This window comes from Macaca fascicularis, chromosome 3 (genome assembly GCF_037993035.2).
Source record: "Macaca fascicularis isolate 582-1 chromosome 3, T2T-MFA8v1.1".
NCBI lineage: Eukaryota > Metazoa > Chordata > Mammalia > Primates > Cercopithecidae > Macaca > Macaca fascicularis.
The window spans coordinates 177595230-177609209 of record NC_088377.1 but is presented as its reverse complement, the minus strand read 5'-3'; the positions used below and the strand labels follow the sequence as shown (position 1 = coordinate 177609209).

The following is a 13980-nucleotide window of genomic DNA, read 5'->3' as shown; positions in this document are numbered from 1 at the left end:
GTCTCAAAGCCAGTCCTCAGAATGAGGACAATAAAGGTTGGACATGGATGAGATGATTAGGAAGAGCATGTTGAGCAAGTTATGAAGAGTGTTAAAGACCTGAACCTTGTATAAAGGATAGCCAGAGAAAGTAAAGGGAGGCAGGGGAGAGTAGAAGGAGTTGGTGCGGGAGGGAGAGGCAGGCTAGGCAGGAGAATGTGGAGATAATACTGTCTTCAGAGTTAGGACAATAATGAGTTGGGAATAAGACTATCATCACTGTTCAGATACCATATATATTGACTAGACTTGGCATTTAGAGGATGTTAGTGACTTATTTCAAAGTGTTTTCAGAGCAGTATAGGTCAGGTTGCAAATTGTCTGCCATGTCTGATTTTTCCTTGTGCTTTAGAAAGAAAACCCCGGGTTGTAGTTGTCCACATGGCAGCCTAAGTAGTCCTTGTGTCTCAGCTTTCCTTGCAGTTTTAATTATGGCTGTGTGTCTAACTTTTAGGCTAATGGGATGTGCACAAATGATGTGTGTCACTTCCAAATCATTACAAAATATGAATCCACTTGCTATGGACTTTTCTCCTTATCTAGAAGGCTAAAAAGAGATGTAGGATGAGCCAGCTCCAGCATGTGGATGAGGAGTGTACCCATGGAAGATCAACAGAATGGAAGGAACTTAGGTCCTTAGATGACCTTAAAGGACAGAGCCACCCTGCCAACCTCTGTGTGCTTAGCACTGAGACTGTTTTATGAGCAAGAAATAAATTAACTTAGTTCAATTCATTGTGTTTTAGATTCTCTCTGTGGTAGCAGTTTACCTTAAGAGTAACAAATTGGTTCATGAATTAGTCTGTTCTCACACTGCTATAAAGAACTACCTGAGACTGGGTAATTTATGAAGAGAAGAGGTTTAATTCACTCACAGTTCCTCAGGCTGTACAGGAGGCATGGCTGGGGAGGCCTCAGGAAACTTACAGTCCTGGCAGGAGGCAAAGGGGAAGCAGTCATATCTTCTCATGGTGGCAGGAGACAGTGTGAAGGGGGAGGTGCTACACACTTTTAAGCAACCAGATCTCATGAGAACTCTATCACAGGACAGCACTAGGAGGGTGGGGGGTGGTGCCAAACCATTAGCACCCGTGATCCAGTCACCTCCCACCAGGCCCCACCTCCAACATTGGGAATTACAGTTAGACTTGAGATTTGGGTGGGGACACAGAGCCAAATCATTTTAATTCATAAGTTTGTGGGACTGGGGAAAACTCAGGCTGCTACTGTAAGTGTTACCTTCTGATTCTGTCATTTGTGAGAATTGCACAGGGTTGCAGTACTGGAACAACAGAAAATGACTAGTCATATTAGGCTGCTAGGTGCCACCATGAGCAGTATTTACCTAGAAATAATTTGAACATCACTTATTTTAACTATAAGAATTGATAAAAACATAGTTTTTACATGCCAGAATATAAAAGTTAATCTTGACAAAATAGAAAAGCTGGCAAATTAGAAGGTGAAGGGAGTGATGGGAAGGTTGAGAAAGTATCTTATAAAATTATTTTATGAGAACTGATGGAACAAGAAATAGAGGTTTAAATAAATATCGTTTACATTTATAAAGAAAGTATTTTAAGTATAAGAAATTGTGAGGGTCTAGGGAAGGGTGGTAGTGATGAGCTAAAGGCTTATCTATGTAGCAGGAAGTCAGAAGATAAAATCTAAAGTTATAGCTCAAATATCAGCATGAGTATATTATTTAAAGTTATGCAAATAATTAAAAACAATTTTAAAATGTTTTCTTCAAGGAAGGGATAGGGCCAAATACACTTAAATTCTTCAGTTACTGTATCAAGTACCAAAAAAAGTTGTTTTAATATTCTTACCTATATTGACAAAACCGGTTCAACTTTTACTTTTTTAGAGCAACTGGTTTTACTTTATTAAATTCATTCTTTCTTTCTTTCTTTCTTTCTTTCTTTTATTTTATTTTATTTTATTTTAGACTGAGTCTGGCTTAGTTGCCCAGGCTGGAGTGCAGCGTCATGATCTCATCTCAGCTTACTGCAACCTCCGCCTCCTGGGTTCAGGTGATTTTCATGCCTTAGCCTACGGAGTAGCTACGATTACAGGCGTGTGCCACCACATGAGGCTAATTTTTGTGTTTTTAGTAGAGATGGGGTTTTGCCATGTTGGCTAGGCTGGTCTGGAACTCCTGGCCTCAGGTGACCCACCTGCATAGGCCTCCCAAAGTGCTGGAATTACAGCTGTGAGCCACTACGCCTGGCCTTAAATTTATTCTTAAGTATTTTATCCTTTCTGATGCTACTACAAATGGAATTTTTAAATTACATTTTTGAATTGTGAACCTTTTATCATTATGAAATGTCCTCTTTGTCTCTAGTAATTTTTTTTATCTTAAGCCTTCTTTTGTCTGATATAAATATAGTCACTCTACTTATAATTACTCGGATCATTTTTTAAACAAGTATATATGTATACATATTTAGAACAGAAGAGTAGAAGGAAAGACTAAGATGTTAACATTACTTGTATCTAACCTATAGAATTATGAGTTTTCTAAGTTTGCATCATAATTAGGAAAAAGGTGACATGCACATTTTAAAAATATTTTATCTAAATACTTCTGGTTGCAAATAGCAGAGATAAGTCAACAAGCAGAAAAGGAAATTTTGAAAAGCTACTGAAAAATTTTCAAAGGAATTTTTGAAAATTCCTTTCAAAAAAGGAATTTTTGAAAAATAGACAGGAAAACCTGGGAACCAGGCTGAGAAGAGACTGAGCTGTGGCAACTGCAGGGCTCTGGGTAGCGGGAACTTTTCAGCTGGCTCATCGAAGGTGATGCCCCAGGAAGGAGCTCTGACTTCTTCTCTTCCCTCTTTTGATCTCTTCAGTCAAGATTCAGAATCTAGGAGAGAGTATTCCGCTTGAGTTAAATAAATCTTTGAAATTTGGTGAGGAGAATAAGCATCTCCATTTTACAATCCTAGGACTACAGAGGACACTGGGAATGGGTAAGGGGAACAGAAATACACTTACCATGAATATGATCTAGTATTTGGTAGCACAACAGGGCTACAGTAAATTGTTAACTGTTATTAACAACTTATTGTTTACAATTGTTAACAATTTACTGTGTATTTTAAAATAAGTAAAAGAGCGGAATTAGAATGTTCTAACACATAAAGACGTGATAAGGGCCCTGATTTGATCATTACACATTGTATGACTGTATCACAACATCACATACCCCATCAATATATAGAACTGTTCTGTACCCATGATAATTAAAAATTAAAATGTTAAAAAACAATAGGGGACAAATGATTCCCCGAGATGAAATTAGGGTGCTGCCATCAAATGGAGGGAAATAAACTCCGGTAGCTAAAAAGCAATAGAAGTTCACTATAATATGTAACTGCTAATGCAGAATTACAGTTTATAATGCTAGTCATAAAAACAGCCATCAAAATGAATAAGAAATAACTTATCCCAGTTGTCCCTTAACCCTTGTGGCGGGACTCATAGCATTGAAGTTCTCATGCACTGATGTCTCTTCCACTTGACCCTGAATTCCGTGTCTTCCATGAAGCAGTTAAATTCATTTAGAAATGAGGAAATAGAGACTTTTATAATAATACTGAGGAGGACTTTGTGATCATTTCACACTTCCTAGAATGTCATCTCCTTCCTGATTTACTAACCAATTAGCCTGTACTCCTCGTCAAGACTCAGCTCAGGCTTTTTACCTCATCTCGGAAGACTTTCTCCCTTAAAATGCCCTCCTGCCACCTCCTGTTCTGATTATGGACCACTCATCCCTGTTACTGTTCTCTTCTCATGGTGGTGTGTTGGTTGAGTTGTCTGACTCTCATACCATCCAGACTGGCAGACTCTTGTCTTATTTTCCTTTGATTCTCCAGTCCTTTACACAGGATGTGCACATTAAACGTTCAGTAAATATTTGTTGAGTGAATGGGTGGATTTGCCAAAGAAAAGGGAAAGGCATCCCATGTAGAGCCCGCATGGATAAAGGCGTGACACATGGCAGGAAGGAACTGGTGGGAAATTCTGTAGGATTAGAGCATGGAGAGGTTAACTGGAGAAGAGACTGGTAAAGTTGACCAGTGTTAGCCTCTAAAGGACCATGTATGCCAAGTTTAAACAATTCTGTAGGTGTCAGGAACAAGCAGAAGAATGCGTGAGATTTGGCAAGGGGAGTGGGTCAGGACTCTAGAGATTGTGTGGTGAATAAATACTGGCTGGAGCTAGAGCTGGTGAAGAGAACCCTCAGATGGTAGGATGTTGTCTCTGGGAGTTAAGAATCAGACCTGGTTTGGGAGCAGATTAACCTACCATGCACCTAGGCACTTTTCCAGGTCCTGGGAGTACAGTGGTGAATTACTGCCCCCATGGAGCTTTCATCCAGAAAGGGCAGACAGACAAAACATACAGGCACAAAAGGGCACACACACCCTCTCAAAACCAGAATGCCGTGTTGCAGATAAAATGTTCCAAGGCAGCACTGGGCAGGTTAAGCGTTCAGAGCGGTCTGGTATCTGCACTGAATATTTCCCTACAATACTGCAGGGAACCTTCTTATAGTCTGCCTCTCATTTACTGCGAAGTTTTTACAAGTAAAATGACCAATACTGTATATGTTCTTGATGTAGAGTGCATTAAGTATTATATACAAAAAGTGTTTCAAATAAGAAAAAATAATTTGTCACAGAAATACTTTAGCAAAGTGATTTACTTTTTCCCCGTTTCATACTGTGCATAGGGATATTGTTTTTAAAGCCTAATTAGATAAATATATGATAGTATAAATAAAAGCCAGTGATTGCCTGGGTTAATTTTGTAGCTTACAATTCTTAGTGCCTGAAAAATAATGTGGCGTTTTTACAACATTAATCCATAACATTGCCAGCTTTTTTGTTTTTCTGCAGTAGAATAGTCTCCACTAGTAAAGGAATTTTTAATTCTTGATGTAAACATTAACCTGTGCCATGCAATCTAGTCTTACATTTTCCTTCCCCCAGTTGTGGGCTCGTTTAATGATAAGGACCCTTTCCTCTCTTTTCCAGGGTGCTGATAAAACTGTGAAAGGCCCAGATGGACTGACCGCCTTTGAAGCCACTGACAACCAGGCAATCAAAGCTCTTCTCCAGTGATGGATGGATGGACTGATAACTTGGGAAGAATGACTCTCCTGTGGCCTCACACTGCTGCCTGTCTGTCTGTCACTCTCTATCTGCCAGCTTCTTCAGCTAAATACTTTAAGAGGGGTGAGGGGAGAGATAAATTCATAACAAATCAGACTACCGGAAAAAAAAAAGTGTTTTGGAGGAGGGGCAAAAAGAACCATGATCAGGCTTTTACTGGGATTCCTGATCAAGTAAGCCTCTTCCCTTTCTAATACACCTTATACCCAAGGGAGAGCAAAGACAAAATACACCAGTATCATTTGACCTTTTCAGCTCCCTAGCTAATTTATTAATTGATTGTGTTGAAGGTCTGATTCTACAAAGGCCAACTCGACATATTTGGTAGCCCTAACTGTGTGAGCAGTAGTGGCTGCTGTGATGTAAACTTAGGGTGCTGAGATAAGCAATTAGCTCTAGCCTTCTGCCTTAAGAATGCATTCTACTGGGGATTTCCTGGCATAGTTAAGAGCGCTGCCTATAAGGTTGGTGACCAAATCTTTCCTCAGTGACTTTAAGCTTTATGTGAAAGCTTAGTTAAGGTGAGGAGGGGCACACTCCTAAATTGCTGGATGACTGAACTTTGGATTTTCTCTCCCCTTTCACATGGATTTCATGTCTCTTTAGATAAAACTGACTAGTTTTATTTATAAAATCTTAAGTTTTGGAAGTCTAAAGGAGAAACCATTCCAGTATGCATATTTTTTTCTCCTCTAGATTCATACATTTATATAGCATTGAAACACTTTCAAACTCTTGCTGGTAGTAAAAGGGGATTTAAAAATAGAATCATAGCCATAAGCCTGTTAGTATCATATAAAGAGAGAACAGTTATCTTAGTACCTATGGATTTTCTTTATTTGCTGTTTGAATGGATTGACCTTGGTTATGTGTGGAAAATTAAGGAACATTCTTTGGAATGCCTCTCTCAGACCCATCTTGGATGCTGATTACTTATTGCACCAAAGCTATCACTGGGGTGAGATTTACTGTTTGGACAAATTTAGCCCCATCCCTTCAAAAATACACTTGTAACCAGGTTTCCCAGAGTTGTTGATAGGCTTCTGCTGAACATATGCCAACCCACCTGCATAATATATTTTTGTTGCTTTTATAAATCATGCATCGCATAAAGTGTGACAACTTCAGAATGTATTCTCTGTTCTTAGAATACAGTGCCCTAAAATGGTGTTCTTATGACTTGCAGAAAATATTTACACGTATTTCCAAATATTTATTTCATGAGCAGTACAGCTAATTAAAATATATAAGCTTAAATTTTATATCTTGCATTTAAAATGTTAAGATTCCTTTGACTTGCCATCCATATAACCTTACTAAAAATATTAAGAGTTTTTTCTTAGCCAAGTCATGCAATAATTGAATGTACCTCAAATTTTTAGAGAGGGGAGGGTGGGTTAGGGACTGATACTCCCTAATAATTGGGTAATAATTGAATTGATTTTTAAAGGCAACGTAGCATTCTACAGCAGGGTTAAACTATTACCAAGAACAGTCACCCTGGTTAATAACAAGTTTTACTGATCAGTTGCTGATTGGTTGGTTGGCGTGTGGGCGTGTGGGTGTGTAGGTGTGTGTGGGTATGGGTGTGTGTGTGTATCTTTCCCCATGAGCCCTTTTTGTAATCCTGTGGCTTTTTCACTTACAACTAGCCTAACCCTGTAATTTTCCTATATCCAAGAACACAATCACAAAGTAGTGGTTTCAATACTTTGTTGTATTTGGCTAATTTTGCTGTCTTAATGCAGCCTATTAAGAGTTGGGTTAAAAATCAGTAATCAGTACTTCATTACATCACTGAACTAAAATATGGAGACATCCTCATTGAAAAGGGAGGGCACTCTATCAGTCTGTAACTATCAACGTAGTGCAACAGGGTGTTTTGATACCTTTGTTTTCACCTCTTGACATAATGCTATTTAAAGGCTTGAATTTTTTCCCTTTACATAATTTTCACCTTTACTTTCGAAGTGTTTTGTTGTAGTTGGCTATTGCAGAGAGTGCATTGTCCTATCATTCCTAAACCTGGTCTGCTTTCTACATTCATGGTATGGAAACCATGTAATTCTTTGTACAGTTTATCCTGATGTTCCTTGTAATGCAGTAGAGGCTATTTCGCCTTCCCTCTTCTTTCTCAACCTTTTTGTAAACCCCATAATTATGAAGCTATTGCTTGAGAAAATAACATATAAACATAGAATAGAATAGACTGACCAAGATGGTTCACAGTTTCTTTTTTTAACTAGGTTATTTATAATGTATTTCTGAACCACTTGGCAGACAAATTCACAACACTTAATGTTCATATTTTGAGTAAAGGAAGCTAAAACCATGTTTGCTTTCTGGTACTACATGCATTAGCAAAAGGTTAAGTAAGTTTTGTTCTCCACTGAAGTAATACTTAACATCTCAGAAAAAATCTTGCATGTTCTGTAGTTTTGTATTAAATCAGTCATTTCATATGCACTATATCAAGTACAAACAGGTAGTTTACCTGTTTATAGTAGTGTACTAACAAAGTCTCCCTTGCAGCTTCAGACTGGTATCTATAGGCTTATCGTTCAAATACAGCACTTGAATATCTCAAGTAGTTCTTCTACGCATAGCTCACCTTTCTAAACCCAGTTAAGCATGGAAGAGAGGTAGTAGGTAGGTGCAGTGTGTGGAAGCTGCAGACAAGTAGGCCTTTTATTCATTGATTTCTTTTCCCAAGTACTGGATTTTAAATCTATATGTATCTATTTGATTTTTTTTCTAATATTTCAATTGAGCTGCTGTTTTCTTCCATGCAATATTGTATACTCAATTGTGTATAGAAGAAGCTGGTGAGAGTGCCCTCCTACATAAATAAGCAATTGCAGTGTTTTGCATGCAAAATATAAAAAATTTAAATTGTCCTGATTCTATTTTGTAAATGGAGAAACAATCATATCTTTCTAAGCAGTAATGGAGGAAGACTAGTGCTTTGTGCATTTTGATATATTTGAGTTCATTTTTTCCACAATGTCATACTTTTGACACAATTGGGTTTCTCATAAGTATCCTAGTTCATGTACATCCGAATGCTAAATAATACTGTGTTTAAGTTTTGTGTTGCAAGAACAAATGGAATAAACTTGAATTGTGCTACAGCTAGTGTGTCAGCAGCATTTTTCTCAGTTACTATCAATTTTGTTTTGTAGTCATCTCTAAAACTATACCAGAAGCTTGATTGACTCAAACATTTAGTTAATCTAAATTAATGTATCCCACTTCTAGAAAAAAAAAATGGAGAGAAAATAAAATATAGATTTAATTGAAGTAAACCTTACCAGTCTTTGAAAGGATTTGCTTTTGTGTCAGTCTCCTGACATTGTTTTACTATAACTTCAGTAATGCTCCTGGTTGACGGGGAACAAGGTATAGCCAACACATCCCAGAGCATCAGGATCTTCAGAGGGGTTGAAGAAAATGAAGTCGTGGTTAAACCTCTTTGATCCTTTCATTGCTCATCTAAGTTGCTCCACATTTCTTGGAGATCTGCATTTCCCAAACTCAACTACAAGCACCTTTTTAGAGTGTAATTTTCAGGATGATCACTTTGAACCTTAAAACTGGACAAAATTAAATACAAAATTAGTTTGATTGTGTTGTAATCTTGTCAACACCAGGAGACTATTCGCAGTTTACTTTTAATGATAGAAAAAAATATGTGCAGATACTAAGTTATAGCAAAAGCTTTGTTTTAGAACTTTCACGTTGTTGACTGAAGTATAAATGGGGACCATGTGCGGCTTTAGGGGGAAGTGTTTACAGAAAATGTTTGAAGTTCTCATTTTAAGACTTGGAATCTAGGACCGGCGCAGTGGCTCACGCCTGTAATCCCAGCACTTTGGGAGGCTGAGGCAAGGGACATCACTTGAGCCCAGGAGTTTGAGACCAGCCTGGGCAACAGAGGGAAACTGAGTCTCTGCAAAAAATTAAAAAACAATTAGCTGGGTATGGTGGCAAGTGCCTATAGACCCAGCTACTTGGGAGGCTGAGGTGGGAGGATTGCTTGAGCTTGGGAGGTTTGAGGCTACAGTGAGTGAGCTGTGTTTGCGCCACTGCACTCCGGTCTAGGCAACAAAGTGAGACCCAGTCTCAAGAAGAAAAAAGAATTGGGCTCTATAAAGAAAGTTTAAATCTGGTTAAATACGTTTTAAAGGGAACAGAGTCGCCTTATATAATGATTGAAGAACAGACCCACATATATGGATGGAAGGCATACATCTGGTAGAAAGAAAGAGCTTAGAGGGGAATTAGTTTGCGATTAGAGAATAGCTGTCATAGGACTTCCATGCAGCACAGTATACCAGACCACCATGAGATTATTTTTTTCCTCTTTCTGTAACATCATTGATTCTCAAAATGTGGTCTCTACACCAACAGCATCGCCATAACCTGGAAACTTGATAAAAATGCAAACTTTTGGACCCTAGCCAAGACCTACTGACTCAAACTCAGGCTGGACCCAACAGCCTGTGTTGTAACAAGCCCTCTAGGTGATTCTGATGCATGCTGAAGTTTGAGGACCATTGAATAAGACCATAAGAGCAAGAAGTAGTCAGCCTATATATAGATGCCATCAGAAATGACTTCCTAAAGAGAAAGTAAATGGAAGCCTTTAACACGTGAAATGTAGCAAAACTGGCCAAGTGTTGAAGCTCCAGACACCTAGGACAATCTTTAAAAATGAATTTCAAAGGTATATTCCGGCCAAAAGAAGTCAGGGGAAAACGGTACAATGGTTCCAAAGATGTAACACTGGTGAAAATGACCCTCAGTTATTCTTAGGGGATTTTCCCCCTTATATCCCCAAAGCTGGATTCCTGAGACTCAAGCCTTACCCTTACCTTACCTTTCCTTGAATTCCAAAATAAAGTGGAGAGTGGAAGCCGGGCACAGTGGCTCATTCCTGTAATCCCAGCACTTTGGGAGGCCAAGGTGGGCAGATCACTTGAGGTCAGGAGTTTGAGACCAGCCTGGCCAACATGGGAAAACCCCATCTCTACTAATAATACAAAAATTAGCTGGGTGTGATGGCACATGCCTGTAGTCGCAGCTACTTAGGAGGCTGAGGCACAAGAATCGCTTGAACCCAGGAGGCAGAGGTTGCAGTGAGCCGAGATCGCACCACTGCACTCCAGCCTGGGCGACAGAGTGAAACTGTGTCTCAGAAAAAAAAAAAAAAAGTGGAGGGTTGGGAGAGACATGCAAAGATTTCTTGGGACCTATGGCATGAACTGCGGTCTCATGCTTTTTACATGCAGGTCATTGTGGACTGGCAGGCAGAGCCACTCTGAGGAGGCCGAAGGCTGCTTTCTTAGCCCAATGCCCTGTTTGCCATCACAGTGTGCTGTGAAGATGGATTCCCCGCTGCAGTGGGTGTGCCACTGGCTTGGGAACAGCAGCCTTGGGGCCAGGTGCCCTGGAGTGGTGTGTCCCAATTTCTCTACACAGTGGAGTGGCTTTTGCCCTCTGTTTTTCTTTTTGGGTGGCCACTCATCCTACCCAACTAAATAGGTCCTGTGTCAGGTCAATGATCTTCTCCAGATACCAGCCAGATCATCACACATCAGCTGTGGGATATTTTTCTCCAAGGCTTTTACTTCTTAAAATATGATTGCTGATTAAGAAGAGAATTTAACAGCAGCTTTAATAGCACCTGGCCCGTGGTAGACGTTTCACTGTGTTTGTTCTGAATGATGACGTAAATGATGACATTATACAGTAAAATGTGAAAACAGCTTTGATTCAGTAAATCCTGCCCTACAAAAGACTATTAGAAGAGCCACTAAGCTACCTGTGTCCATGGACCCAAATATTGACCATGGAGCCTCATAAGTACTGCTGATAATGATTGCAAACCCAAATCAATGAAGTGAAGACAAATACCACAGAGTCACAACAATTCACTGAGGAAATGCTGACCATGGGGTCAAGTGCGGGTCACTGTGAGCCATCGTGACACATACTCGGGCACAGCTATACGTGACGAAGCAAAACAAAGCATTGTCTGGCCACTCTAGCAACTTCTATGATTCAGCAGCTGCAGCAGCAAGGATGGTCTTATTTCCACTGTTTTGATAGAACAGTGGATCCCATGTCTGGCAACACTCATGGTAACAGCAGCTTGTGACACAAAGGAAAATAATACATAGACAATTCCTAGCCACCAGATGTTGGTTTTGAGAATACTACTAGAGTTTTTTTTAAAAGAATTTGTATTTTTCTTTCTTTCTTTTTTTTTGTTTTTTTTTTTTTTGTTTTTTTTTTTTTTGAGACAAGAGTCTTGCTTTTGTCACCCAGGCTGGAGTATGCAATGGCTCAATCTTGGCTCACTGCAACCTCCGCCTCCCAGATTCAAGTGATTCTCCCTGCCTCAGACTCCTGAGTAGCTGGGATTATAGGCACCCACCATCACGCCTGGCTAATTTTTGTATTTTCAGTAGAGACAGGGTTTTGCCATGTTTGCCAGGTTGGCCTCGAACTCCTGACCTCAGGTGATCCACCCCGCTCAGCCTCCCAAAGTGCTGGGATTATAGGCGTGAGCCACCACACCCATTTTTCTAAGATTTTACTTACAAATCTGGAAGTGTCTTGTACACCTATATCCCCTTCCTAGTATCTAATAATCCTCCGTATGTTTATACACATCCCCTGTGGCAAGCTACCAAATCTAACTACGTTGTGATTTGCTACTACTTTGTGATTTGCTAGTCAAATTTCATTAGGCTTGAAAGTCTTCAGATCGAAACTAATTTATGGTAATTTTTCAATTAATGATTCATGAGATTAGACCACAACACTACGAACCTAGAAACTCTGTAATATAACCATTCTTAACAAAAATTATTACTTAAGGGAGTTAGGGTTTTATGATATTTTGATGTTTGTTTCACCATTTTAACTGAACATGTACTATGATCTGGGGACCATTCTAAATATTTTGTGTGAACTGACTCATTTGATCTTCCTAATAATCCTATGAGGTGGGAATATTGCCATCCCTATTTTTAGATGATCAAACTAAAAAGAGAGGTTAAGTGACTTGCTTATGGTCACACAACTAGTTAGTGGTAAAGTCAGGCAGTCTGGCTGTAAAGTTTGTGCTTTCTACACTTATATTGCCTCTCCAACTCTCACTGAACCAACTAATTAAATTTTATTCTATGAACACAGCTTTTTCTAAGACTCTTTAAAAGATACTTGGAAAATATTATATGGACTTGTTTATGATTTTAAACAATTAGGTGAAAAATCTTATGCATTGATCTGGATGAAATCAGATTCTACAAAGACAACATTTAATTTTCAAGTTTGAGAAGTAACAATACTTTAGTGTAATAAACAATTTTTGACAGTCTATAAAATTGTGATATAATCAAGAATTGACACACCATGGTTCACAGGCTGAATCTGAGCCATTGCCTATTTTGTTTTATTGGAACACAGCCATGCTCATTCACTTACATATTACCTATGACTGCTTCCACATTTCAACAGCAAAGGTGAGCAGTTGCAACAGATACTGCAGTTCATGAAGCCCAGAATATTTATTATCTGGCCCTTCACAGAAAAAGTTTGCTAACCCCAAGATATAGATGTTTAGAAGGCATAGGTTGAGAAATACTCCCACGGATTGGCTAGCGCCTCATTACAGAAGGGTTAGCAAAATCATGAAAGAATGTAATGAGTTAGTTGAAGCATATGAAAGGCCAAACCCATGAATAACACACCACTCTTTCTGTCTGAAGTAGACGGTTACAATAATGGTCCCTAGTGAATCATGCCTATGGGTATCTGTGTCCTTACATAATCCCTTTGTATATTCACTCTTGATTTTGGCTGTGCGAGTTGCTTGGCCCATCAAACATGAAGCCGGGAGAAGCTTGACAAGTGCTTCCCTCATTAGGGCTTGCCTTCCTGGATCTTACCATGGAACGAAGTCTGGAGTCACACTGCAGAAGAGGCCACACGAAGAACTGAGGTGTCCCAGCCAACAGCCCCAGATAACCACCAGACATGTAAGTGGGGCTGTCCTGAACCATCTAGCCTCAGCCAATCCCCCAGATAACTGTAGCAGCATGAGTGACCCTAGGTGAGACCAGGAGGAGAATCAGCAGCTGAGCTCAGTCCAAACTGCAGACCGTGAACAAATACAAAGAGGTGACGTTAAGCCACCAGAAGTAGGCATAGTGTCTTATGCAACAATAGATAACCTTACACAGCACCCTAGCTGATGGACATCTGATGAGGAATTAGGAGCATCACTTACAGATAGGAAAACATGTCTAAATATTGAAAATGATCCAAAAAATGATACCCATGAGATACCAAGCAAATACCATTGAGGACCCAGGATTTCCTTTCCTTTAAACTCTTGAAGGAAAGAAAAATAGATTAAATAACAAAAATCCTTTGCCTTCTATCTAGGAATGGTGAGGTCCTGTAAATAATCAACTCTTGTGTTTCTTTCTGTGGAATTCTTTTTATCCCTCTGTATCTACCCAGACAGAATAGAGTCTCTCATGTCCTTGTAGATTTTTCTTTCTGCCTGCTGGATGATTCAAAGGCTAGCAGAGATCTGCTGGTGATGTGACTTGGCTGTGTCCCCACCCAAATCTCATCTTGAATTGTAGCTCCCATAATTCCCATGTGTTGTGGGAGGGACCCAGTGGGAGATAATTGAATTATGGGGGTGGTTTCCATATTGTTCTCATGGTAG

General features: G+C 39.4%; 1 protein-coding gene and 1 long non-coding RNA gene across 3 annotated transcripts in view; one reads left to right on the top strand and one right to left on the bottom strand.

The window, feature by feature from the left end:
* Positions 1-8362, top strand: part of MTPN (myotrophin) — a 49467-nt gene extending 41105 nt beyond the window's left edge. Inside the window, exon 4 of the mRNA XM_045388327.2 lies at positions 5094-8362. Coding sequence (XP_045244262.1) covers positions 5094-5180 — 87 coding nt within the window. The 3' untranslated portion in view covers positions 5181-8362. The remainder of the gene's footprint in view (positions 1-5093) is intronic.
* LOC141409935 (uncharacterized) overlaps positions 2776-13980 on the bottom strand; it is a 250137-nt gene continuing 238932 nt past the window's right edge. The window contains exon 5 of one of the 2 annotated variants that reach the window (XR_012432907.1): positions 2776-2914. This is a non-coding gene — a long non-coding RNA (uncharacterized lncRNA). Of the gene's footprint in view, positions 2915-8686; positions 8825-13980 lie in introns of those variants that run through there. The other variant, XR_012432908.1, reaches the window with a different exon arrangement.